The sequence below is a fragment of the Geosmithia morbida genome (assembly GCF_012550715.1).
Source record: "Geosmithia morbida isolate 1262 chromosome Unknown scaffold_16, whole genome shotgun sequence".
In the NCBI taxonomy this organism is placed as follows: domain Eukaryota; kingdom Fungi; phylum Ascomycota; class Sordariomycetes; order Hypocreales; family Bionectriaceae; genus Geosmithia; species Geosmithia morbida.
The window spans coordinates 581,683-608,099 of NW_023336203.1; the positions used below are offsets into that span (position 1 = coordinate 581,683).

The 26,417-nt window shown below is 49.8% G+C and overlaps 8 protein-coding genes across 8 annotated transcripts; 3 read left to right on the forward strand and 5 right to left on the reverse strand.

Moving 5' to 3' along the window:
• Nucleotides 1-1,580: 1,580 nt before the first annotated feature.
• GMORB2_3211 (uncharacterized protein) lies at nucleotides 1,581-2,728 on the reverse strand (the record flags this gene model as incomplete). Its single annotated transcript, XM_035465187.1, has 2 exons — nucleotides 1,581-2,418; nucleotides 2,490-2,728. 2 exons carry the CDS (start codon nucleotides 2,726-2,728, stop codon nucleotides 1,581-1,583), a joined length of 1,077 nt encoding a protein of 358 aa, XP_035319062.1.
• Nucleotides 2,729-3,011: 283 nt separating this feature from the next.
• Nucleotides 3,012-4,698, reverse strand: GMORB2_3212 (GPI-anchor transamidase subunit S; the record flags this gene model as incomplete). The annotated part of the gene is made up of 2 exons (XM_035465188.1): nucleotides 3,012-4,370; nucleotides 4,462-4,698. The coding sequence occupies 2 exons, from the start codon at nucleotides 4,696-4,698 to the stop codon at nucleotides 3,012-3,014; spliced, it is 1,596 nt and encodes a 531-aa protein (XP_035319063.1).
• Nucleotides 4,699-5,220: 522 nt separating this feature from the next.
• GMORB2_3213 (Necrosis inducing protein (NPP1)) lies at nucleotides 5,221-6,130 on the reverse strand (the record flags this gene model as incomplete). The annotated part of the gene is made up of 2 exons (XM_035465189.1): nucleotides 5,221-5,613; nucleotides 5,681-6,130. 2 exons carry the CDS (start codon nucleotides 6,128-6,130, stop codon nucleotides 5,221-5,223), a joined length of 843 nt encoding a protein of 280 aa, XP_035319064.1.
• Nucleotides 6,131-7,620: 1,490 nt separating this feature from the next.
• GMORB2_3214 (3-hydroxyisobutyrate dehydrogenase) lies at nucleotides 7,621-8,949 on the forward strand (the record flags this gene model as incomplete). Its single annotated transcript, XM_035465190.1, has 1 exon — nucleotides 7,621-8,949. The coding sequence occupies one exon, from the start codon at nucleotides 7,621-7,623 to the stop codon at nucleotides 8,947-8,949; it is 1,329 nt and encodes a 442-aa protein (XP_035319065.1).
• Nucleotides 8,950-9,186: 237 nt separating this feature from the next.
• On the reverse strand, nucleotides 9,187-9,554 carry GMORB2_3215 (uncharacterized protein; the record flags this gene model as incomplete). Its single annotated transcript, XM_035465191.1, has 3 exons — nucleotides 9,187-9,237; nucleotides 9,305-9,396; nucleotides 9,449-9,554. 3 exons carry the CDS (start codon nucleotides 9,552-9,554, stop codon nucleotides 9,187-9,189), a joined length of 249 nt encoding a protein of 82 aa, XP_035319066.1.
• Nucleotides 9,555-10,011: 457 nt separating this feature from the next.
• On the reverse strand, nucleotides 10,012-11,551 carry GMORB2_3216 (to aromatic and neutral aliphatic amino acid permease; the record flags this gene model as incomplete). The annotated part of the gene is made up of 4 exons (XM_035465192.1): nucleotides 10,012-10,661; nucleotides 10,718-10,864; nucleotides 10,923-11,356; nucleotides 11,427-11,551. The coding sequence occupies 4 exons, from the start codon at nucleotides 11,549-11,551 to the stop codon at nucleotides 10,012-10,014; spliced, it is 1,356 nt and encodes a 451-aa protein (XP_035319067.1).
• A 4,911-nt stretch (nucleotides 11,552-16,462) lies between these two features.
• On the forward strand, nucleotides 16,463-18,868 carry GMORB2_3217 (catalase-peroxidase; the record flags this gene model as incomplete). Its single annotated transcript, XM_035465193.1, has 3 exons — nucleotides 16,463-16,759; nucleotides 16,832-17,318; nucleotides 17,391-18,868. The coding sequence occupies 3 exons, from the start codon at nucleotides 16,463-16,465 to the stop codon at nucleotides 18,866-18,868; spliced, it is 2,262 nt and encodes a 753-aa protein (XP_035319068.1).
• A 3,649-nt stretch (nucleotides 18,869-22,517) lies between these two features.
• Nucleotides 22,518-24,925, forward strand: GMORB2_3218 (urea-proton symporter; the record flags this gene model as incomplete). Its single annotated transcript, XM_035465194.1, has 7 exons — nucleotides 22,518-22,651; nucleotides 22,719-22,881; nucleotides 22,938-23,049; nucleotides 23,106-23,305; nucleotides 23,364-23,598; nucleotides 23,656-23,989; nucleotides 24,055-24,925. 7 exons carry the CDS (start codon nucleotides 22,518-22,520, stop codon nucleotides 24,923-24,925), a joined length of 2,049 nt encoding a protein of 682 aa, XP_035319069.1.
• Between the last annotated feature and the right edge of the window lie 1,492 nt (nucleotides 24,926-26,417).

A 26,417-nucleotide genomic window follows, 5' to 3' on the forward strand; every position in this document is an offset into this window, starting at 1 on the left:
GGGGGGGGGGTGGCATACATGATATATCACGCCCAGACCGGTGCTGCCGTCCTTTGGAATCAATACCGGTTATAACGGGATCGAACTCGGGGAGGTACCGATCGAAGACGGCAAATAACACAAGTACATATATACACTAAGAAATCAAACTACAAGCTACCTGTATACATCGTGCCTGTACATAGCAACCTTGGAGGATATTGGCGTCAATAGATAAATGATAAACAAGCAGAGAAAGAGGGAAATTGAAGAGGGGCATATGCAATGCAGCCCTGTGGTGACCCAGAGACATCACCACAGGGTATGGGCATTGGCCGCGATGGAATATAATCGCGCTCAAGGAGGATTCATACGACGCCGAATTTGGACAGCGGGTATCGAAGAAGCTAGGGATACTTGCCTTTGTTCTGTTGATGTCAAAAAGAGACAGAGAGGAAGCGGGCGCTTGGTGGTTGTCGATGTTGGGCAATGATTGATTGATTGCAAGATAGTGGGTCTGTTTGGAACTATATCATTATCATTGGTCAGATACTGAGGATCGTACTGTAGTAGCGCGCGCCTAAGTACGATCCCAACCGCCGTGCTTGACAAACTTTTGTGGATCCTTCTTGCCGTTTGGTTGTACACACATTTTTAGTTGTCTTATGTTAATGGTGCTATTTTCAGCGTCCTGCAAAGAAAAGAGCTAGCAGGCGCTTAATTACCCAAGCATCATCTCGGTTTGAAATGCCTCCTGGGCGATTGATGACGGAGCTGAGCGCAAGAGCTTTGTTGTTGTTTCGCAAGAAGCAACAATCAAACAGCCATGAGCCCATGTTCATGTCGCGTAGCTTACCCTATATCGTTGAGCGAGAAATGGTAGCACTTCATCCAGTGTGTAACAGCCAGGGATGATGAAAATCATGGCCCGCACACTGGCCTTTATTCTGTGGGGTATACTCCCATATATTCTGAGATGGGGCTGGCCGGGTGTTGTGCATGTCAGTCGTACAACTAAGTCACATTCAACCTTGAACTGTTTTTTGTCCTACTTTTATGATTACTTCCAATATTACTTATGACGGCATATGAATAAAATATACAACTCGGCAAGACAACGAGAGATGGACTATTGGATAAATCGTCAATAATGCTCTGTTATCTATTATCTATTAAATATTGAGATATTTCAAGATTTTGGAGTGCTTTGGTAACGCAAGAACCGAGTCTATGCCACATCATTGTAACGGGTGCACCCATCGGGGAGTGTTCCCTGGAATGGGAGGCAGTCTAACACAAAGGTGTCTTAGTTGCTCACACGACGTATTTTCTTTAGATATCATGGTCGATCATATCGTGCGCACCACAAAATTCCTGTCATAATGATCACCATCCAAGTATGAGGCCTCATAGACGCCGGCTTATACCTCTACCTGCCCGGGATATCTGTTTGTTGGAAGTATGGATCTGAAGTATCTTTTCGGGGGAGGGGTGAGACGAGCAGGTGGGAGCCGGGACCGCATATTTAAAGAGGGACAGCCCTTTCATGTTCCTTGTATGCCAATAAGGGAGTAACTAATCGGAATGGCTCTCCTCCACTCTCATCCAGGCCCAAGCAGCTGTTTCACAAAGTCGGCAACTAGTCGCATCATCTCTGACAAGACGCCCTCTTCAATCCAAAAATGACCAGCGCCAGGAATTTCGCGCCCACGAAATTTTGAATCTTGAGCATTCTCCATGCGCTCCGTCCAAGCCCTCAGCCTCTTTACGGACACAAAAATGTCTCCATCGCCGTAGACAGCAAGAGTTGGGTGAATGCGCAACTGGGCCTCGGCAGCCGAGTGGCCCGGTGACCTGCTGATGGTGACCAAATTTGTGATGGGGCCTTGCAGGGGTGAAATGAGCAGATAGGCTGGCTGTGGCCGCACAAGGCCAGAAACCAGCGGCAGGGTAAGATCTGGCCGTTGCCGTTGCTGAGGGCTCGTTGGGGACGTAGCAGAGCTGTTGATACTGTTTATGCTTCCGAGAGATGACCTTGCGCGATGTCGTGTTCTTCTCGCTATGCCGCGTATGCTGCCGTCGCCGATAGAAGAGCTGCGACGCCTGGGGCTCGTCTCGCCGACGCGAATTCCATGCGAGTTCGTGATCCGCCTTTGTTGATGGGCCAGAGTCTCTGCCAGTGTGCGAATATGGCCGGCGTCAGAGTCCAGAGGCGGATTGGCGAAGACAGCCATGACGGCTTCGATGGGAGGTAGCTGGCTCGTTATCATGGCTCCATATGAGTAGCCAGATAAGACAAGAATGGGCGCCTCAGCATCGCCGGGCTTCCGGGGATCCAGACTATGGACGTAGTACACGAGAAACCCTACGATGCTTGTGTAATCGTCGCGTTCTGGCCTCGACGTCCATGATGTGCGTCCAGTCGAGTTTCCCGCCCCTCTAGTCCCCGCTCCCGCAGCGTTAGTTTATTGATGAATGGATGAGGGAATGATAGAGCTCCTTCAAATTACCGGAAATTGAACGTGGCAGTAATGAAGCCCGCCCAGAGGAATTGGGTAGCGACCTCGGCAACCATGGGGTCATTGTACGATCCGCCCAGAGGAGCGTACGGGTGAGCAACGACGGCGGCGTGCCGCGGATGCCATAGTTCGGATGACGGAGATAGAGGATGGTAGATGCGACAGTCGAGTATCGTGCCGTCATGAATACTGGGCAACGTCAGCGTCAGAGTCGGCTCTGGGAGATGCATATTGTCATTGTGTCATTCGGCTTATGAGCAGAGAATGTACAGACGTTTTGATGACAAAGAAATGAAGCTAGGAAGAAGCAATGGTGTTTTGGTCCGCCGCGACTGCCACTTTTTTTTATTGGGCTCAGCCAGATGCGTACAAATTTGACGCGCCTCTACGTCATTTTGTTGATTAAGGTACGACTAGGACAATTACAACTAATTAATGAGATGCAAGGGAGATGGACTTAAAATAATAGGGAAACGTCAAATTCATGCTATTGGCCTTCACTTCTGTGCACATCTATTCTGCTTTCTTTTGCTTGGCCTCACGGGCCTTTTCTTTCCTCTTTGCCACCCAGTTCTTGACCTCCTTGACCAGTCCCATGACGAGAGTGACGCCAACGGGACCCAAGAGAGGCAGATAGACGGCTACCTTGTGCTCGTCAGGAAAGTAGAGCTGTCCAACCATACTCTTCTCGAAAAATGCCCTCTCAGCCTCGTCCTCTGCAATGCGGGCGTGCCATAGACCGGCCGGACCGCCCAGGTTGGCACACGCCAGCTCAAGATGATGCATGCTCATAGCGACACCGTCTGCTACAGTCTGCGGAATGGACATAGACGGGAGAGCGAGCGAGAGGCGAGCCAGGGAGCCCAGAGTCGACGAAGCGCGGAGAAGTAGGTCAGCTGAGCGCACACGGCCCAATGTAGAAAGACGGAGCGGTAGGGACCCGGACTCGGGCGTGCCGAGGAGGGTGAGTAGGTGGGCTGCAAATGTGAGCATGGGCTGGCGCAATGTGTCGACGGCAACATGCGAAATCGTAGGCGGTAGGGCAAGCAGGTAGACGGTGCCCCATTGGGGGATCATCCAGGACTGCGACGTACGGACTTCTGTGCCGTCGCCCGAGTCCAGGCCGATGGTTTGGTTACCGACAAAGATGACAAAGTTGACGGTCGGGGCACCGCCAATAGACGGCGACAAGGGCCACTCGGCAGCGTTGATGAACGAAGCCAGGTGCTCCTTTTTGAGGACCTGCTCCTGCACGCCAGGTGTAGCATACAGCTGAAGCTGCGTGTCGACGGTAAAGTTATGTATGGGACCGAGCATGTCAAGGACGGGGCGGATGTAGCGGTCGAGAGCGCCTTGGACATCCCACGTGTTGGGGCTAGGTCCGTCGGTAAAGAGGGAGAAGGCGAGGTGGTAAGTGGGCGCGTAGCGGAGGGATCGAGTGGTGCGCTTAGACAAGGCCTCCATGGCTGTCGGTGTCAGGGCCTCGGGCCGATGCTCACCCGGCGACGCTGTCGAAGACGTAGACAAGAGGTAGGCAATGATGGACTGCTCCTCAGCAAAGGTGGTGCGTAGCTGGTTAGCCACGTATGTTGCCAGCGGGGACGAGCCAGCACTCAGTGAAGGTACCGACGCGGGGAGATATGTGACATCGAGGGCGGCCGTGTGCGGGTCGAGGGAAGAGGTCGTGTCGTCACCGGGACGGAGGCGCAGGGCCAAAGCTGGTGGGGTGTCATCGTCAGGCTGTTCGAACGAAGCGAGCTGGAGACGCAGGTGGTGGCCAGAGAAGTCGTTGAGGTCGTCAATAGCATGCTGCGTCAAGTGAACTAAGTGCTGAGCTTCTGGTTGCGACATCGACTCGGCCTCGACTGAGATCTGTAGGGGGAAGACGGGGCGACAAGCCTGTGTATCTGGTTAGTATACATGATGCATAAGTGCGCAGGCGTCAACAACCGGAGCAACTCACATTGCCATCTGCCCATCGCAGCATGGCTTCAATAGGGAGATTGGCTCGGTAAATTGTCGTCGTCTTCCACCAAATGGGCAGACCTAAGAGTAGGACTACAAGCCAAAACGACATGATAATATATGGCCTCCTTCGCACGTCGGCAGGCTTCTCGGGCGGAGGCATCTTGGCCGTCCCGGGTGAAGCATCTGTAGGCATTGCAGCACCCATGCCACTGTCGTGTGCCCCCGTGGCCATTTGAGCGTTAGAATAGGGCACGAGTTGCTGCTGCTGCTGGTGGCGATGGTGCTGCTGCGCAGAGATCAAAGCGAAGCTCCAGAGTGTGTTGAATGACAGCGCGCGCCTTAAGATGGTTTGTGGCGGTGAATTGTGGCGCATGTGACGCGGGAGGACGCTTAGTGTGGCCGGTGCATAACGGTTGCTTCAACGTTCAAGGAAGAGTAGAGTCTCGATGGATAATGACATATTACGTTTCATTTAATTGTACGTATAAAAGATTTACTCTTATTCAAAGATTATTTCTATAAAACTTCTTCATCATTGTTGGTGTTCAATGCAGTTGTCATTTAGCATGACCTTCCTTATACGAGCACGCGTACAAATGCTTGTATGTCGGTACGTGTAAGCTGTAGCTTGACTGTCAACAGACCTCAACGATGATCTGGGAGCTGGAAACTGTATATGTATTTGATATGGGGTACCGGTTAAGGCCGTCTATTTGTTAATATATGAATAGTATAGGCTATATACTGTCTCTCTTTAAGGATAGCCAGGTGAGCTTTCATCTAGGTTAATATCGAACTTGATGTTGTCGGGTTTGGCTTTCTCAATCTGGTTGGGGAATGAAGAATCTTTGAGGGCAATGTTGGCTTTTCCAAAGTCGTGAGCGTAAAGCTTGTCTCGTATTCCACTCGGGAACCCATTGTACGACACGAGATCTCCCCGGAACCAGACTCCCTTGGCGTTCTTGATCTCTTCATCGTCCTTGGTAGCAAAGCGGAAGCAGTGCGTTGATGCGCCATCCTTGTGATATACCATCTTTGGTCGGTTGCCCTCAAATAGTACGTCAGATGCCGGGCGAACCTCATAGTTGCCATGCTGACTAGCACCCACATACTGGACCTTATTGTCTGATACCCAGACGGCGACATGCTATCGTTCATGTTAATACAAATAATTTGGCAAGATAAATAGTGAATCGTAATGTGATTGTGCTCACCTCCCAGTCATGTTTATGTCCAGTGTCAAGGAAATGCGGGATGGCCACGTCCTTTTCAAAATAATAGTCGTAGATATAGATGCACCAGCCATTGTTGCAACGTTGACGAGAGTATACGTTGTTGTTATCCAGGTCCGATTCATCATGACAACCCTCTGAGGTGCTGGCCCAGTCGTGATCCAGACCTTTCACAATATTTCCCGCGGCATCGATTGCCGGGACATTATAACACCCATCGTTCCCAAAGTCTAGAACAGGCTGCCACTTGAGGTCGTTTGCCGTTGCTTTCTGAGGGAGCGCGCTCGGTGGGTTTTGCGCAGCCAGATATAATGGACGGTAGGTGCGGGTATCAAAAAAGATGGAGAAGGGTATGGTCAAGATCACCGGCAGCATTACAAGTGCAAGGACGATGGCGAGGGCTGCTTGCCTGGAGGCAAAATATTGCGACATGATGGCTATGTGATATGCACAATAATAGATGGAATCTGGGTATATGGCATCTCGTTGTACATAACCGTTTCCCCGTTCAACTTATATTCGAGAAACACCGTGGCCCTCAATTATGGCGCATGACGAAGATAGGCCTCTCTGGGAGTTTAGCCATCCCGCGTGTTGTTCGCTGCTGAAGCTATCATTCTTTTCAAATCCACGTCTGCAAGCTCCTGCAAAGGCGCGTGTTGGCCGCCCGACACTCATGGGGCTGGTAAAGTCTCAGACCCCTTATCACGGGAAATCCCACACGTGTTGGAATACATGACCAAGAATCTGACATTTCAAAGAGCTTAGAACAAGAGTGTTACATGAATGGAGGGATGAGGTTGTACGTGAGATGAAAACCAGACGAAACTAACAAGCCAGATGTTGTCGTGTCAGCTTCTAAATTTTCCACGTGCACGGGTTTTCTGTTCCATATTAGTGCCTGGCAATGTCATGGGTAATGTCGTTGCACATGCATAGGGTCTAGCCGGTAGTTCTCGTGAAGGAGGTGGGGAGGAGGGGTTCTTGGCGACTTGACGCGGATAGATCCCATGATTTGTCTGATTCGGATCCATATGACCATGTCGATCATGGAGATGGAAAAGACTTACTAGATCCACTAGATCATGGAGAACGTTTAGAAGTGCATATTGTTGATGGCCTCAGGCCTCAGGATCACGTGTTTCAGTCAGCCCTTGTTTTCTCGTATCTCACATTGTGCAGTAGCTAGTTAGTTAGCTAGATCATCATCACCTTCATTTTTTCAGAGCCTTGAGTTACCTTCATGCCTCAACACATATAACCATGGCCTGTAATGAATATCCGACACCCCCAGCTACCACTTCAGGGCTGTAGAGGCCCAAATATGGGGGGTTTTCTGGTAATCATCAACATGCAGCAGGGCGTTTACACTGCCACTGGCTAAATCCCTAGCCGTATGCATGCGTGGCGGCGGTTAGATTCTATTCTATATTGGTCAATACTGCACAAGTACCTAAGAAAAGAATCTAATGTTTTATTGATGCCAAGCAACAAACCGGCGCAAGAATGAAAAAAAAATAGGAAATTGTTCGTATTGTATGCGCTTCTGAAGAATAAGGACCATGGTGTAGAGCAGTATGGGCTGATAGTTATCTTCTTGGTTCTTTCAATATAGCAGAACCGCTAAACAATAAAGCGCGCCCAGGTTCCAGGCTCTCCATGATACTTAAGGGTCAACGTATCCCGAACGTTGCTCCGGTTAGCTCGGGAATTTCACCGCCAACAAAGGCCCTTCGGTAATTCCTCCGAGAAGCAATCAATGGAATAGGTGGGGTCTTTTCGGGGGGCAAAAGATGCGATTTCGGACGATGAGTTCTAAAATCATTTTATACAATATCTTCTGCACCAGGGATTGAAATTCAAACTTCACTTTCCATCTAATCTTAGTTCTCCATTCGCCTTGCCCACGTATACCGTCCAACATGTCTGAAGAAAAGCTGGTAATTTCCTTTATCGGCCTGGGAGCCATGGGCTTCGGCATGGCCACCAATCTCATCAAACAAGGCTACTCTGTCACAGGGTTCGACGTCTACGCCCCGACACTGGAGAGGTTCACACAAGCCGGCGGCAAATCAGCTACAACTCCAGCGGAAGCGACCGCCGGCAAACAACACTGCGTCTGCATGGTTGCCACAGCGCAACAAGCGCAGTCAGTCTTGCTGGACGGAGAGACCCCTGCTATTGATGGCCTTCCGAAGGGATCGATTGTCTACCTATGCTCGACAGTCCCATCAAGCTATGTGCAAGGCCTCGAAAAGGATTTTGCGAGGAGAGGAAGGCCCGACATCTTGTTGATTGACTGCCCAGTCTCAGGAGGCGCCATCCGGGCTGGGAATGGTACACTTTCCATAATGGCTGGAGGGTCTAACGAGGCCATCAAAAAAGGTTCCACCATCCTGAATGCCATGGCCGACCCTAATAAGCTATACATTGTGCAAGGGGGCGTCGGTGCAGGAAGCAACATGAAGATGGTGCACCAGGTCCTCGCGGCGAACCAAATTCTTTCAGCCAGTGAAGCTCTAGGTTTTGCGAGCCAGTTGGGTCTGGTTCTGACGGAGGTTGCACCTCAAATTGTCAAGTCTGACGGATGGAGCTGGATGCTAGAAAACCGTCTGCCACGTATTCTCGCCGAAAACCACTTGCCAGTCGCCAGCGCCTTAGGCATCATTGTGAAGGACACTTCTATCATCACATCCGAGGCTAGACGGTTCGAGTTCCCAACTCCCCTGACCAGCGCTTCCGAGCAGGTCTACTTCTCGGGTGTCAGGAAAGGCTATCTCTCTGACGATGATGCGTCGCTCATTCGCCTCTATACAGAGGGGAAGGATAGTGCAATTCCTGTGGCAGGTGTTGCAACAACGAAGGAGGACAAGTTGGCCCTTGTCATTGGCCTGCTCAAGGGCATTCATATCTGCTCTGCCGTCGAGGCGCTCACTTACGCCAACCACGTCGGACTTGATCTTGACCAGGTCCTTGACTTGTGTATCAATGCTGCCGGTGGTTCCGCAGTTCTCTCTTCCGTGGGCGAGGAGGTCGTCAGTGTCCTGCGGGGCGGCCAGACATGCCGGAACGACGTATGGGCAGATGCCGCCAAACAGTTGGATGATGCCATAAGCGAGGCACAAAGACTCAAAGTTACGACCTTTCTTGGGAGTACAGCGCACAACCTAATTCGACTCGCACTGCGTGCTTCGGGAAATAAATCATGGGATTTGGATTCGAAGGCTTTGGTGTCTCTTTGGGCCTGGTGAGATGAAAGCAGCTCCGCAATGAGATTGATAACACCAGTGTTAGACTTTCACGTTGACGGAAAATTGAACAGATTATATATATGTTAATATACGTAATTGTAGGTAGTTTAGTTTTCGCCAGTGCTGCATATTGACTAGTTGGAAAAGAAGCATCTCCAGTGGTCAATCTAATTGGTATATATGAATCTCAACACAGGCTCGCAAGCACAGCTATCCCACACGAACAAGAGCAGCATTTTAACAGGGGCAAGGGAAGATGCAGCAGTTAATGGGGATAGGGCATGGGATCTGAACACGAGAAAGTCAGTACAGTACAGTAGCACCTGAGTTTCGGGTTACCGGAAATGATACGTACTATGAAGCAGAACCTTCCAGGGCACATGCCACGGCCTTCCTGTCCGCCGCGCAGAGTCATCTGCGGCTGCTCAGCGTGAGGCTGTTGAGGGTCTGATGGAGAGTCAGCGACGAATGGTATGAAATAGGGGTGAGGCAAATGTACCCATGGCCTGATGCGCGTTGGGCTGCTGCATCTGCAGAGACTCCTGAATAGGGGCTGCCATTAGAGTGTCTTTGTTCTCAGCAGGAGTGGCCGACGAGGGAGACATAGTGATTGATTGTACAGCTGACGAGTTGTGAAGTTCGAGATGAATGAGGAGTTCAGCTGAGGGAAGCTACCTCACCGTTTAAGTACGACGTAAATGCTTATGACGCTGACGTATTACTAGAGCTACATAAAGTGGGTCAATGTGGCTAAGCCCATGTGGCCATAGTAGTACTTTTACTAGTAGCCTGTGGCTGTGCTACTGCGGAAATGCAATGTTGATGCACTACCAATATCTTGCATTATTACATACATATATATGCACATCAATGCCAGTGCATGGATTACGACAACTAATATAGTCGTACGCGTATCTGGCAGTCGATTGCTTTAGAACAAAAAGAATAATCATACATTTATAAGGTTTTGAAGGGAAGATTGTACGGGTGGATAGTAGGCTATTCTAAAAAACCGGTGTCTCAATCAGTATATTACTTATACATATGACCTTTTAGGCCTCATCATGCCACGTTGCTAGCACAGGTCCATGGCGACCCTGTCTTCTCTTTCACGAGAGCATCAATCGACGACCACAATCCCAATCCAAAGAGGAGCACACCTAACAGTAGCAGCACAGCGTTTCCCGCAAACCGCGCCATTTGCTTAGGACCCTTGTTGAACCAATTTCCGTAGTGCATCCAAAGCCAGAAGATTCCCGGAAGTCCATAAGAAAACCAGCTGACGAAAAGAGCACAGATGACGCCCAGAAGACTGTTGAAAACGGGAATGGACTCTGCAATGATCATGGCAATCAGCCAGACACCAAAGGTGATGCCAAACCATGCCAGCGTGGAGCTAGTGGTGCGTCTCACCGCGCCCTTCTTGCCTCGGTAGATACGATCAAAGATATATTTGGACGCAACGTGGCCATAGATAACACCGGCAATGACAATTGTCGGGATAGCGACGCCCCAGATGGCCTTGCGCATAGTTTCGGACTGAGCAGCGGAGAGAGCTGGAGACGGTACGTCGCGTCCTACAAAGATGTATATGACAATGGCCGCAATCAGGTACAGGGTTGTGTCGGTGATTTGCAGAAGAGCGAGGGCCTTGGGCCAATCGTTTTCATTTTTGAATTCGCTGATGACGCCAAAGAAGCAGGAATGACTAGCTGTGAACTGTTAGCATGATGGCGAGTATCATCTTGTGGGGTGGCGGAGAACTAACAGAAGGACACTGCGATGTTTGCGACGGCCAAGAAAGCAGTCGGGAAGGGAAGACTCCTGGAAACGTCAAAACTCCCAGATGTGACAGTGCGTGCGTGCGCAACGTCGCCGACAGTCATGAGAGTAGCGACAATGATGGAAATGCAAGCTACATTATGCGGTTAGTAACACGACGACTGACTGGCTGGAGATAAAAGACCACTTACAAACATACGACATCCAGCTTGTATACTTCAGTGTCCTCGGGGTATTGAGAAGCCAAAAAACACCGAGGCCAACAACTGCCCAAATAATAGTACAAGTAGAGCTGTTGGTTAGAGTGTTCAGGCATATGGTCCACGTGAGAAGGTGGCTACCAGCCACGAAAACCTGCAAGACGACTTGGGCCCACCCGAAGAGCTCGCGGAAGAAGGGCCCTATTCCAGTCGATCTTGTAATTATTTCGGCAGCATCGCCAAAGTTTTCCGCGTGGGGATAGTTTTTGCGAAATTCTCCCAAGACGACGCAAGAGTATGTTGATACAGCACTCATTACCAGAATCAAGACGATACCAGGCGCAAGTCCCAGGGTGGCGATGACGGATGGGAGAGAGAGGATACCCAGCGATACCGTTTCCGCGATGAGAATAATACCTCCATGCCTGTGTTAGGATTTGAATGTGAGCTTGACGGCCAAGTAGGGTAGAGTATTCAGTCAAAGAGCAATCATACCACCAGCTGAGCGTCCTGTAGTTGATGAGGGGAGCTTCATCTACATCTGAACCGGCGCTCACATTCCCAACCATGGCTTTTCCATCATCTTGACCTTGGATTGCTTCCTTGTCAAAATTGCCCATCTCTATTTCCCGCTCGGTTGTTGATTCTGTCGAGCGGCTACTCATATTGGCCGCTGTGTTCCCGGAAGCTCGTGCGTGTCTGAGAGCGGTGTACATATAAGTAGGAAATCTTTGTCAGAGAGCGTGTTTGAAGCCTCGAAATAATGAAGTCACGGGGGTTTCGTGGACACGGACCGACAGCAGTAGAGATCCCCATGTGGAAGGACGGTTAAAGACACGATGCGACGCACATCGATCAAGGTTTAATGGGATAGAAAAAAAAGCAATAGGGAACATGTGCATAAACGAGCATGACGGCCCTTTAAGGAAGCTTTGGTTGACGTAAAAGTTCGACTCCGACACAGGCCCAGCACGGGCCGAGGACGGCGTACTGTGGTTTTAGTGACAAATCGAGGTCCACAAGAGTTGGCACAGACCGGGATTGGTGCAGAATCCTTTATCATGGTCCGAGTCGTAAGTTTATGGCTTCAAGGGGCAGCCTATCATGTGCCACCTATATGGCGGTAATGTGAAAGAATGCCGGAGGGATCAGCAGAATAAACCCGAGGAACTTGTGTAAGAGGAAGCTTGGAATGATATTCTCCGGCGTCCCTGTCTCCACACCCATCGCGACCGGAGACCAGGGTGAATTGGACCCTGTCAAAAATCGCCGGCAGCAAAAAACATTCTGTCCTAAAGGCTATCTGTCATTAATGATTTTGGTCTCAACAATGATGATACAACTTTTCGGAGGTACTGAGTAAGCCTACGCTTTGTAGTGGCGAAACTGAAAACTTCTAGGCGATCAAGAAATAGACCCGTGACTGCAACGGCCATTTCCGAGCCGAAACTTTTCCTCCAGACCATCGTAAGAGCCGACACCGGGCCCATTTCAGATGCCGTTACTTAATAGTAATAGAAGGGCCCCATCGCGCATCAGAACAAATCCGCTGAACCAGCGTTTGCTGTAGAGTCGCGAAACCCTCGACCGGAATTAGCTTGAATTTTTTCCGAGAGAAAAATCGAACGTTTCAATGCAGGTTTGGACCTCAGCAGCATCGCCGGAGCACTCTCCCCCCCCTCCCCCCCCAATGGGCATCACAGTTATTGTATAGCAGCATTATCCATTTCGCTGCGAAACGCAACTGGCGGCGCAGTTGTTCAATACTGTGCAGGGTCGTGACTTTCCGATCGCTTTCGGCTGTAGTTGTCCACTTGATGCTCCTGGGGTAGCATGTGGTATCGGGGTGAAGTGGTTCGTATATCTGACTTTAGTGGCGGTTGTTCAATTCAAGAACTACAAAAACTCGGGGCAAAAAGGGAGCGGAGGGTTGGTCTTATTTCAATGGATGGCTTATCAGTGTACTCCTCCGTATTGTATTAATACCGTCAACTAAAAGGGCATGTCTAATTAGACCCACCTACTCGAGTATGGTGAACTCACACTCACTGGTTCCTACATATTGAGGCGCGCGTCACCGACGCCTCAATACAACTAAGTAGACTTGCCCCGTATTACCCAAAGACCCCATTGCACTATCGTGAAAAAATATGAACTCTATCAAAGTGTACAGTACTTAGGTCTCAATATGGTGATTCTTGTTGATGATTATGAGGAAATTGAGCTTGAGAAATTGTTTGCAACGCTACAGCCACCCTGCATCGGCCAACGTACGTATTTGTGTGAAGGGAATAAGATCTCCTCTTTGTCCGAAACCCAGCTCTCTTTTTCAACATTTAGAGTAGTAATATTACAACTATAGTAATATTCATTACATAATAAAGATGGACCTCGCGGACTTCTCCCTTTCAAGATGAGTGACTCTAAATGTCACATTCAGTCTTGACTCTTGAAGCTGTGGGTTTCATAGCTGTAATTTCTACTTGATAAGAGATGCGAACCCTGTTGATAGATTCTTTCCCATAATCATACATTAACGCCTTCGGGCAAAGAAGGTGAATTCTTGGGAGTTTTGAGGCAAATGTAAAAGAACACAAATAAGCCGGAGGAGTTACCATATTGATCTCCTGGTTTGATTTCATTACATCTGGGTTATATATACTCACTAGGTTTTGCGACCATGTATAGTATCACTCCATGAAATTCGACAGCCATGGCCTATTTGGTTGTGACCATCTATACTGATCATTTAAGAAACATGATGAAGCTTATTTTTAAACGGGAATATGCTTAACGCCGTACAAATGAAAGACAATACGCCTCTCTTTGTGGAGCTTAGTGGTGATGCAGGCAGATGTCTGGTGGGCGAACGCATTGATACCGCCCCTCAGAATCAAGAGAGCTCTTTGCGAATATACTATTCCCAGTGACCAAACCTTGCCATTATTGTCGAGATATTCGTACAGATAGTGTATAATACCCACGATCTTGTAGTCTCGACGCATGTACCACTCCCGATTGAGCACCTATAAAGGCAATACACATGATCACATTTTCAGAGACACGGACAGTATTGAAGTATTACGGGAGACCTGTTTTTGGATAGCTGCCAAAAAAGGCCATCGCAACCCCTTTATTTATCCGACTTTCTTTATAGAAGGACCTAAGCAGAGTATAAGTGTCGAGTGGCTATGTAATGGCAAACTCTTCGACCGCCTCCATGGCAGCTCGATCTAGACTTATACCCTAGATAGCGGCTGAAACGTAGAGAGCTTTTCTTCATAAAGCATCGCTGATGGATTTATCGAACTTGAGGTCGTCCACAGCTTACTCACAAGGGCAGCATGATTAATGGGGGGAAATATGTTAAGTTAGGAAATTGCGGCTCGTGTCGCAAAATTTTCTAGACTCAATCCATGTATGTAGTGAACTGGTTGGTGCAAGTTCATGTTTGCAATTGATTCCGCCTCGGGTGCCATCACTCACTCTAGGGTATTCCACAGTTGTGTCGATGAGCTTTGGTATCTAGTGGGGTTATCGGCACTGAGGACTTTGAAACGGGAGTCAAGTGCTGTTTCGCACATGGACTTCTATGTATAAATTTACAAGATTCTTTTACAATCTCATATATGCACCTGGTTCCAAGAATATGTCCACGAATATGTTCACTCTTCCATGTCTCGTCTACTAGTTCGCCTTAACAAGCCCAGCTGCATTTCTTGCGCTTCTCGATGAGACGATCGATATGGTCGATACAGTCGGTCGACTCCGGGTCTCGAGGATATAATATATCAAAGGAGACTTCCAAAGGGTCCGACCAGCAGCAGATGAGAACACCTCAAAGTTGTGCCCATGGACGCGGGGTGGGGAAAAGACTGATGTCAACGCCATGACTCATACTTGCCTCAGATGTGGGTCAACGGTATTATCACAGATGTGTGTATTAATAATGATTGTTGAATGAAGTTGTATAGTAGGCAACGTGTAGCATTGTGTCTTTGTCGGTAGCTCTCTCGTTTGGTAAAGGTCTCATTTGGAGGTGATGAAGCCAGAACATCCCGGGGTAAAATTCCTATCTGGATCGATGGATCGAGATAGAAATCTCAATATCGGGGTATACGCTATTAATACTCGAAGAAACCATGGGATCAGACCGATTGGTAACAGTTGGTATTACCACAGTATGCAATCTACGACGCAGATCGCGTGAATTACTACAGAGCTGTGTCCCTGGGTCCTGTTGATGTGCAAATTCAATAATGGAATTAATACGGATGACTTGCAAGTCATCGGATATCAGGATCAGGCGGCCCCCGAAAGTTTACATCGATCGTACCAGTACAAAATTGATTCCAAATAATGAATCAAGTATTCGATTGAGCATCCGTGAAGTGGCTGTCTGGGTTTCCTATTCCGGTAAGTTTTCTCCAACATGTGCGGCAAGTTTTACCGGGTCGAGGGGGCTGGGTTTCGGAGGGGCGACGCACAGCGATTCAATCACAACTCCTCTAATAGTAAACGCCTTACATATCATGAGCATGAATCACGGACAGAGGCCGACCGGTTTTTTGAACAACAAGAAGGGTTCATGTGAAATGGATCAACAAAACCAATAACGTCGTTGCGATGTAACATGTTCTGGGTATAGGGACGTTAAAGACTTCTAGGTCTCACACTTCGGCATGTTCTACCGACACGTGTTTGAAAACTTCCGTGGGACAGACCCTGAAAGTGGTGATCGTTTCCTCGTTGGTCTTGATGCCTTCAATACCCTTCAATACCGAAATGCGAGTTTTTGGAATCATTACCGGTGCCAGTGATGATTCCACGTCTCGTAGAGCCCAATATTCAATCACGTGATTGGTATGTATCGAGTAGACACTTTACTAAGACCGGCCATATTCCATGGAAGCTATCGGTTTTCCGTGTGCGCTATCTAATTCCTGACATGGTGGATGGCGTCGAAGGACTGGGGAAGCCCGAAATTGCCCCCACATAGACGCTGCGGCCATTGCCGAGGACCTTTCTCTTTAAATTCACATGCAATGTGTATCAACTAAGAAGGCAGGTTGGCAGTCTATCATTGTACGGAACCAACGGTAGCATTTGCCTCAAGAATGTAGCTACAATCAGTCGTATTGACGTTTCCAATACAGCCAATACACCAATACACCCACCTAGTGACTACATCTCCGAACGCCGACAGATGCCGCAGTCAGGAGCCCATCTCAGGACGCTTGCAATAAAGTGGATACTGTAGATGTCCAATCAAGGCCATCCAGATACTAATGCTCGGTATGTGCGGGGTCAAGGTATGTTCAAAGTCGCGTATTTTACATGTAGAAAACAGAGGTAGTGGAGCCGCCTGGTCCGGATGCAAATGTCGGTTTGAAAGGTATAAAGCTTGCGACCCCCTCTCCAGGACCCCTCTTTTGGTTGTGAATCCTTTTCCCGGATTTCGACTGGAGTTCCCTCACCAAAACCTACCATTCCTTACTACCAGCCTAAATCTCGACAACCTCATCGACATCATGGGTGAGAGCAAGTGCCCCTATAGCCTCAAGCAGGCTAATGCCGCTGGTGGCGGTACCCAACCCAGTGATTTGTGGAAGGATCAGCTGCCCGTCCACATTCTCCGCCAGAACTCCTCGTCGGCTAGCCCTGTTGGAAAGGACTTCAACTATGCCGAGGCCGTCAAGAAGCTCGACTTTGCTGCCCTCAAGAAGGATATGCACGCCCTCATGACCGACTCCCAGGACTGGTGGCCCGCTGACTTTGGCCACTATGGTGGTCTCTTTATCCGTCTGAGCTGGCACTCAGCTGGAACAGTACGTCATTGCCCACGTTTTCCTCAACTGAAAATGTTGCAGAATTAGCTAACACTTTCTCCCTTTATCTAGTACCGCCAATTCGACGGTCGTGGCGGTGGTGGCCACGGTCAACAGCGATTCGCCCCCCTCAACAGCTGGCAGGACAATGCCAGTCTCGACAAGGCCCGTCGTCTCCTCTGGCCCATCAAGCAGAAGTATGGTGAAAAGATCTCGTGGGCAGACCTCATTGTGCTCGCTGGAAACATTGCCTTGGAAGACATGGGCTTCAAGACTGCTGGCTTTGCTTTCGGACGCCCCGATAACTACGAAGCCGATCACTCGACCTACTGGGGCCGCGAGCCTGAATTCTGGGGCAACAAGGAGCGTTACGAGGGTGGAATTGAAGGTCTTGCCGGCTGGCAAGTCAAGAGGGGTGGTGATAATCTGCCCGCCAAGAACCTCGAGGCCCCTCTGGCTGCCTCGGTCCATGGCCTTATCTACGTCAACCCCACTGGTCCCGAGGGCAGCGCCGATCCTATATGGGCTGCCAAGGACATCCGCGACACATTTGGACGAAGTAAGTACTGCGTACTACATTCCTGCAGAAACTTTGATGCGGAGATAACTAACATGATGGTCCTAAAAATAGTGGGTATGGATGATGCCGAGACCGTTGCTCTGATTGCCGGAGGCCACTCCTTTGGCAAGACGCATGGTGCCGCCCCCGACAGCCACGTTGGTGTTGAGCCTGAGGCTGCTGATCTTGAGGAGCAGGGCTTCGGCTGGACTAGCAAGTACGGCTCCGGAAAGGGACCCGACACCATCACCAGTGGTCTCGAGGTGACGTGGACTAAGACTCCTGCCAAATGGAGCTACGACTTCCTGGACTACCTCTTCAAGTTCGAATGGGAACTTGTCAAGAGCCCTGGTGGTGCTCCCCAGTGGCAGGCCAAGAACGCCGAGGCCACCATACCCGACGCTTACGACCCCAACAAGAAGCACGTTCCCACCATGCTAACCACTGACCTGTCGGTCCGCTTCGACCCCGAGTACGAGAAGATTGCCCGTCGCTTCCTTGCAAACCCCGCTGAGTTTGAGGACGCCTTTGCCAAAGCTTGGTTCAAGCTTCTGCACCGTGACATGGGCCCCCGTTCCCGCTACATTGGTCCTGATGTTCCCAAGGAGGAGTTCATCTGGCAGGACCCCATCCCCGCCCTCGACCACCCAATCGTTGACTCCGGGGACGTCGTAGCTCTCAAGGCGGAGATCCTCAAGACTGGTGTCGCACCCTCTAAGCTCATCTCAGCCGCCTGGGCCTCCGCCTCTACCTTCCGCAACAGCGACAAGCGCGGTGGTGCAAATGGTGCCAGGATCCGCCTCGCTCCCATGAAGGACTGGAAGGTCAACAACCCCACTGAGCTCGCCGAGGTCCTCAAGGCCCTCGAGGGTATCCAGAAGCGTTTCAACAGCTCCGCCAGCAACGGAAAGAAGGTCTCCATTGCCGACCTGATCGTCCTTGGTGGCTGTGCTGCCGTTGAGAAGGCTGCCAAGCAGGCTGGCGTTGACGCCACAGTCCCCTTCACCCCCGGTCGCACGGACGCTTCACAGGAGCAGACCGACATTGAGGCTATGAACTACCTTCAACCCTATGCCGATGGCTTCCGCAACTATGGCCAGTCGACCTCGCGTGTCAGGGCTGAGCACATCCTCATCGACCGTGCCCACCTGTTGAGCCTGACCCCTCCTGAGATGACGGTGCTTGTCGGCGGTCTACGCGTTCTTGGTGCCAACTACGACAACTCGTCAACCGGTGTTTTCACCTCGCACCCCGGTGTTCTGACCAACGACTTCTTTGTCAACCTTCTTGACATGGCCACTGAGTGGAAGCCCACTGACGCCAGCGGCGAGACCTTTGACGGTCTTGACCGCAAGACTGGCCAAAAGAAGTGGGTTGCTTCGCGTGTTGACCTTGTCTTTGGTTCTCACGCTGAGCTGCGCGCCATTTCTGAGGTCTACGGCTGCTCTGACTCCGGCAAGAAGCTCGTGTACGATTTCATTTCTGCCTGGGACAAGGTCATGAACCTTGATCGCTTTGAGGTATCCACCCAGGCTCGTCCCCGCCTATGAACCTCCCACCATATGGGTACATGGAAGAGATGAAAAGAACTGGAGGGGGTGGAATTTGTACATGTCTTGAAGTGCGCCGACGGTAAAAATGGAGATGGCTTCACAAATGTTCCAACAGTAGCGAAAATTGCATTAATCGTTTTATGAAATACACCTGAGTGTAATATTACAGAATCGAATTGAGCTCGAAGGCGTTAGTATCAACGATTCCATTCTACGCATCCATAATACCCTTATATGTGTTGCTATGTGACGCTTCAATCCTTCCGGCTGCTACTATGTGCTCGGGCGATTCTCGGCATTAGGCGTGTCCCGTTTGCTCTCCCGCACGAAGCCTGCTAGGCCCAAACATGTCTCCGGAAAGTCACTGTATTATTAATGGGCTAGATGATGTGTGGTCACTCTACAGGACATTACGGAACTTTCGAAGCCTTGTCGTTTGTACCAAATCACTTGCATATCTGATGCCTACTTTGGAACACAGGTATGTTGTTATGACGCTGGCGGGGTCCGGGTGTCTTTTTCCAGATTGGATGAGTGCTGGCTGCGGGCCGGCCTTTAACCAGCATTGTTATCAGATGTCAAGGGTGATAAATATCTAGCGTTTCTCTTCTCTCGTTACGTCACTGAAACCTTTTGTATCGACCGTCGCATACCTGATACCCGTACTATAATATGTAACAGCCTACTAGCTCCCCAAGAGTCAGACTAATCTCTTCTCGGCAACTTTTGCTTTCTGACAACAATGTCCGACATCATGTTTTATGCCCAGCGTTGGTATGTCTAGTACTGCATTGCCAGGGCTCATTGGAATAGTTATACGGAGGTGAGGTAAAAGAATATGAAAGGTCACATACATGGTCACCTTGCTCGATTCTATCGAGGGAGGGGGGACAGTGATCAGACGCATACACTTGCCACTAATACCTTGGCTACTAAAACACTTCTACCTCGCCACTATTCATACTCAGCGGACCTTGTCACTTATCTCACTAACCCCTACCCCAAGCAGACTCATTGTCTGATGCATACGAAACAGTCTATTATTTTACGGGGTTAGCCATGACTTCACTCCAGTCCAGTCCAGAAAAGAAAGGGACGTCAATGTTGCACACGCTTCCGAGTTTGGGAATATCTCCTTTGACAATGTAGGACCTCATTGCATTGGCGGTGTAGTATGACTTGTGTGTGGAAACAGTCTGCTGAAAGATACGATGGCTAGTAAATACTTGAGATAGCGGTAGGGAAATAGGGAATGGTAGAACTTGCACCATAAGCCTTCTGCTCAAGAAGAATACTCCTATTGAACACGTTGCTAACGTCGTGAGCGGAGACAAGAGGGCTTATTTGACCGTAATCATTGCTGGAGAGCAAGACTAGAACCTTGATCTGCACATTATGATTTTAACTGCAGTGTGTTCCTTAGCCAGCATTTTCCATCGAGAACACCGGGCGAAAATTTTGTCGGCAATATCACCTGCAATGTGGTCGAGGCGACGGCGAGCTTCGTAGATGGGGGGAGCTTCGTGAAGGTTTTCGGTGAGAGTATGAGGTCGTACGTCGTTACACCTGATCCCAAGACGAGATTCTGAATCGGTAAGATTGGCCTTGACGGCAGAAGAAGAACCGGCCATGTCAACTCTTGATTGTAGACCTGGAATGTCCCTGGAGATGACGGCGTCGAGCAAGGCGATTGATGTTGGTGAGGGACGTAGGCCTTGACAAGACAGTAGTCTACGAGGCTTCCACCACCAGGCTGGTCAGGACTTGGAATGGATACCGAATTCGTTTTCAAGCCATCGAGGTCTGTGGGTAGGTATTCTCCAAGCTGGTCGGCTGTCATGTTCTTAGAAAGAGGACACTCGTTTAGAGTGTGTCAATGAATCCATGGAAAAATCCATGGAAGACGTCGTCAACGTTTGCCATAGCTCAACCTCCTTAGGTTCTGTTGCATTAGATTGAATTGTACACGAGATCCTGTTACAATAACAGTCCTGCGTCTTAAACACCAGCTGAGTGTCAAGCCTTCCCCGCGCCTGCGGGAGAGCTTGTGCCAGGTCTAGGCCACGTCAGGCCGCATATTTCAAAGACCATGTCAGTCTTGTTGTGGAAGCCATCTTTGTGAAATTTTGTTTTAGATATTCTGCGTTTCTGATCATGGACAGATAGTTAAGCCGGCGTGGGGATTGTGTAGCGTACAGCCAGTTGGGCGGGATGCAATGACACGTATCTCCCATCAACTTCTCATTGGAGAACACAGGAGGGTGATATATGGAAGGGAGATGTGTGTGTATGTGCATATAATGCTATTTTGCAAAAGCCGCTTACTATACAGATGGTAACAGCAACAAGGGCATGAATATCCTTGCATGCAAACGGAGTAGGACTATCAACCTCATAAATATGACGCCGCGGGGAGGCCCAGTAAAAATTTTAGGCTTACAGCCTCCCCCCGATCTTGGCATAATTACACTGAGGCGTTGCTGATACTAATATGACATTAGGCATTCTAGTATGTAAAGATTGCAGGGTGGCGGTAAAGTCTCTTGAAGTATGTGGGTGGCTAATCTTTGATCACGGCTTCCTTGATGCCCCCCCCCTCTGGATTGTGGCTCTGTAATATGGCGAACTTCAAACGTTGGAATTGCCTATTTCAGACACACGTATCATATCACCGGCCGGCGCGTACTGATGGAGGGAAACTATGACCGGGAGGGGGTCAATGTCACGTTGCGGATTGTGTAACGACTTCAGTCTGGATATGTCACAGGAAATAATATCAGCATGCTGTACATGCGATACGGAGCATAATATATTAACTCTATCGATAACGGGGTCGGGCACTGGGGCTATCCTCCTTCGTTGTTGCGTGGGGGAGTTTCTTCGACACATAGAATGCAGTAAATTGCATGTATGTACGAGTATGTACGGAGTAGTAACATGTATTTCTAACCAGTGCCGGCCACCGGGGGTTGATCCTATACATGTAAAGCTAATCGCAGGCATAACGGAAAAGCAAGATCTAGGCCGTCGGCAGATGGGAACTCTAGATGGCTAACTACTAGTGGAAAGACGCGGTTGATATCTGGCCGCGTCTTTTAATGTGTCGCATATTAATCATTACTAAAGATGCAGTCTTTTGGGACGAAAGTGGCCGCCGGCCAAGATAATGGATGACGCTCGATAAATCACTCGATGAAGACCCGCTCACGATGGCTTAATAGCCAATCAACAGCTGGGAGATGTACTCCGGTCACTAGCTACAGTACGAGTAATTAAATACTAGTAAGACGTACTCTCGAGCCCGTAAGGTGCTTATCATTTATCTTGATCTTGATGCCCCCTGTGGACCCTGTCTTTCGAGCATCTCCACGGCAGATGTTCTGAGCCGCCTAGCTGGAGTTCCCCAGGGTGTGTTATCATTGGGTAATTTGGGACTGAAGCCATGGGCTGTTATCTCTCCATGTTCAGCCGTCAAATTCTTCGGTGTAAAAAGAAAAGAAAAAGGAAAACCTATTAAATGATGTCTGTAGCCCGCTGCATCTGTTCCCCGTATTTTAGTTCCAAGAAAGCTTCACTCGCAGTTGCAATTGAATCTCCTTCTCTTGCCGTAGAGTGGATATCTTTTGTGATAGAAGAATAGAACATCATGGCAGGCGGCGGCGGTCCCTCTTCGGGGCTTGTAGACCCCCCTCTGAGCCAGGCTTACGGCTATGGTATCATCATCGGCCTGGGCTTTCTCTTTGCTCTGGGAATGATTCTCACCACATGGATTCTCAAACGGTATGTAATGATCCGTCCACATGTCATCGCTGTACAATGGTATCCATGGACTTACTCTGTCGTGAAGATACAACAATGAGCAGCAAACTTCAGAAACCTTCAACACCGCTGGAAGGTCTGTCAAGTCCGGCCTTGTCGCCTCCGCCGTTGTGTCGAGTTGGACTTGGGCCGCTACGCTCCTGCAATCGTCAGGTGTGGCCTACAAATACGGTGTTTCGGGGCCATTCTGGGTAAGAGAACTGTCCACAAAACTCGAACGACGCGCTCGAAATATTGACCCGCGAAGTATGCATCTGGCGCAACAGTGCAGATCATCTTGTTCGCAACGCTGGCCATTGAGCTCAAGCGCAGAGCACCCAATGCGCACACGTTCCTCGAAGTCATCAGGGCCAGATATGGTAAGCCAAGGCATGTACAGTACTGGAAAGAGTTTGCACTGATATCGCGTTACCAGGCCGCTTGACCCACTCCGTCTACATCTGTTTCTGCCTCTTCACCAACATCCTTGTCACGGCTATGCTGCTCACTGGTGGCTCTGCCGTTGTCACGTCCCTGACAGGAATGCACACTGCTGCTGCTTGCTTCCTTCTGCCTCTGGGTGTCGTCATCTACACCATGTTTGGGGGAATCAAGGCGACCTTCTTGACTGACTACGTAAGTACAGAAGGACTCTTTTATCGCATAGATTGCGCCTTCTAACCTATATAATCAGGTCCACACGGTCATCATCCTTGTCATCATCCTCATCTTTGCCCTTACCGCCTACGCTACCGGTGATGAGCTCGGTTCGCCATCCGCCATGTACGACCGCCTTAAAGAGGTCGCAGCCTTGTACCCAGTCGAGGGCAACGCCGAGGGCTCGTACCTCACTATGCGATCTAAGGATGGAATCATATTCTTTGTCATCAACATTGTCGGGAACTTTGGCACTGTCTTCATGGACAATGGTACGCATCCTCAGGTGTCAAAACGTCGTGGGGCAATGTCTCTAACAGCTTGAACAGGCTACTACAACAAGGCGATCGCTGCCCACCCGGTCGCTGCTCTTCCCGGATACATTATCGGTGGACTCTCCTGGTTTGCCATCCCCTGGCTGTGTGCAACCACCATGGGTCTCAGCGCTCTGGCTCTCGAGAACAGCCCCTCGTTCCCTACGTACCCCAACCGCATGGACCCCGCCGACGTTACGGCTGGCCTGGTCCTCCCCTATGCCGCCGTTGGCCTTCTTGGGAAATCGGGCGCCATCTGCACCCTCATCATGATCTTCATGGCTGTGACGTCTGCTACCTCGGCCCAGCTTATTTCCGTGTCCTCCATCTACACTTATGACATCTACCAGTACGAGCCCCCCGGACCACGCTTTCTGCTTCCCGATATCATCCCGCTAACAAGGATTAAAACAGGACTTACATCAACCCCGCTGCCTCTGGCCGCCGACTTATCATGATTTCCCACTCGGCCGTCGTTGTGTACGGCCTTGTCATGGCTGCATTCAGTGTTGGACTGCACTATGCAGGCATCAGCATGGGCTGGCTCTATCTGTGGATGGGTGTCATGATCTCCGGGGCAGTCATTCCAGCCACGCTTACGCTTCTCTGGAAGAAACAGAATTGGATCGCGGCTGCCTGCTCCCCTGTCCTCGCGCTCTGCTGTTCTCTTACTGCCTGGACTGTCACATGTGCCAGGAAATTCGACAATGTCCTGAGCGTCGACAACCTGGGCACCAACGATCCCATGCTGGCAGGCAACATTACCGCTCTTCTCAGCCCCCTCATCTTCGTCCCATTCTTCACCTTTGCATTTGGCGCCGACAGCTACGACTGGTCGTCCATGGCAGCCATCAAGCAAGCCGACGATGCGGATGGCTCAGACCTTGTTTTCGATTCCGAATCGGGGGCTGCAACGCCTGGTGTCATCGCTGTCCTTGAGGAGGACAACGCCAAACTGAACAAGGCATCCAATGTTGCCAAGGTCATGACAGTGGGCATGTCTCTGGCATTCTTGGTTCTCTGGCCCATGCCCATGTACGGCTCCTCCTACGTTTTCTCCAAACCCTTTTTCACTGGATGGGTTGTTGTCGGGATTATCTGGTTGTTTGGAAGCTCAATTGCTGTTGGTATCTTCCCGCTTTGGGAGGGTCGCTCCAGCATGCTCCGCGTCGCCAAGGGACTGTTGGGAAAGACGAGTGTGACAAATGCCGAGGAACCTATTCACGAGGAGAAGAAATTGAGTGCGGAAAAACAGGCTGAGATCGACAAGGAGTTTGCACAATAAAGACTGGATACCTCGGGGGGAATTGATTTCGGCCGGCGCTGTCATGGAGATTATTTTGAGCCCTCCGTATTAGATCCTTTTGTTTGAGAAATAACATGTATTACACAAGAATGGAACAGATCCCACATGCACCAAACATCGCCGACCAAATCACAGCAGAAGAAAAGGACTAGACGCTCGATAATCGCACGGTACAGTATCATGTACCGAGGTAGAGTCATGTGGGCTTGAACCCTTGAAACCACTTCGTCCTTGCAACGCGCACTGGGATGTTCTCGTCAAACGAAATCGTGAATTTATATGGCTATCAAGTCGGGAAATTACGCGATGGAGGTCAGCTACATCCCGTGCGACGTCGCTGCTGTAGGAACCGTTACCACACTTTCCCTTGGCTGGCATTCCAACGTTGAAATGTCAATGGGCAGTACTCTTGTCCTTCACAGTCATCATCTCAAGGCCATAATGCTAAACCCTCCCAGCAAGGGGCCAAAGCCTCTTCGCTTTGTTCCCCAACGGTTGTCAATACGCCGATCAGCCAAGATTTCTCACCTGGGTCAATTCGTTTACATATGAGCATCACGCTAAACGTGGTGTCATCACCTAATTGACTAACACCCTCAACACTGTGTTCAATACTTTCTAGTCACTGCTTTTTACAGAACGACACAAGTTCCTGACTGGGGAGAAGAAAGCATTGCCATGATTAGCATGGGCGCAGCTCTAGTTCGTCGATAAACAAGACCAGCGGCAAATCTGGATTCGCGCACAAGTCTTGACCAGACATAGATCAATCTCCCCCACTCCATAAGTAAGTAGACGAATCTCATGGTACCTTCTCTCCAAGCCAGATGCATGCGTTTGTTCTTCTGTGTAATGCACATGACATCTGGCCCACGCACCGAATTCGGAGGAAAGCAGCTGTATATTCATAACAGGAACGGCCCCACGCTGCCGTTCGGAAGATCTCGCACCGTCGTGGTCACAGCTATCGGCAGTCATCATCAGTCAGCAGTCGAGAAAGGTGGGAAAAGAGGGACATCAGACAAAACCGAAAGAACGAACTGCAGCGGCTCCGATTTTGTCATATCCACAATACACATATCGAAGCATTATTTTCCCCTCATGACAAGAAGTTGCAGAGATCAATTTTCCTATCTAACATTTTTCAAATGTGAATTTCTTTAAACATGGTACGAGTCTCGTATGTTCATACTAGTTGAGAATTCTGCTTGTTACTGTCTCTCCAGAGAGGCAAATATCAAGCAATAAGACAGCCAGGAGCGCCGCGTCCAATATTTCGAAATTCCGCCAGTAGCTTCCCCTCTCAAGCCCCCTCCATCAAGCGGGTCCGATGGCAGCGGGGAAAGCGGTATTTGGGGACTTCGGGGTATTACCAAGCGGGGCCGAGAGAGCATATGTGACGGGGACCTTAAAATGACCAAAGTTATACACCCCCTTCTTCCCAGGTAATAAAATCCGCGAGGTCGTGCAC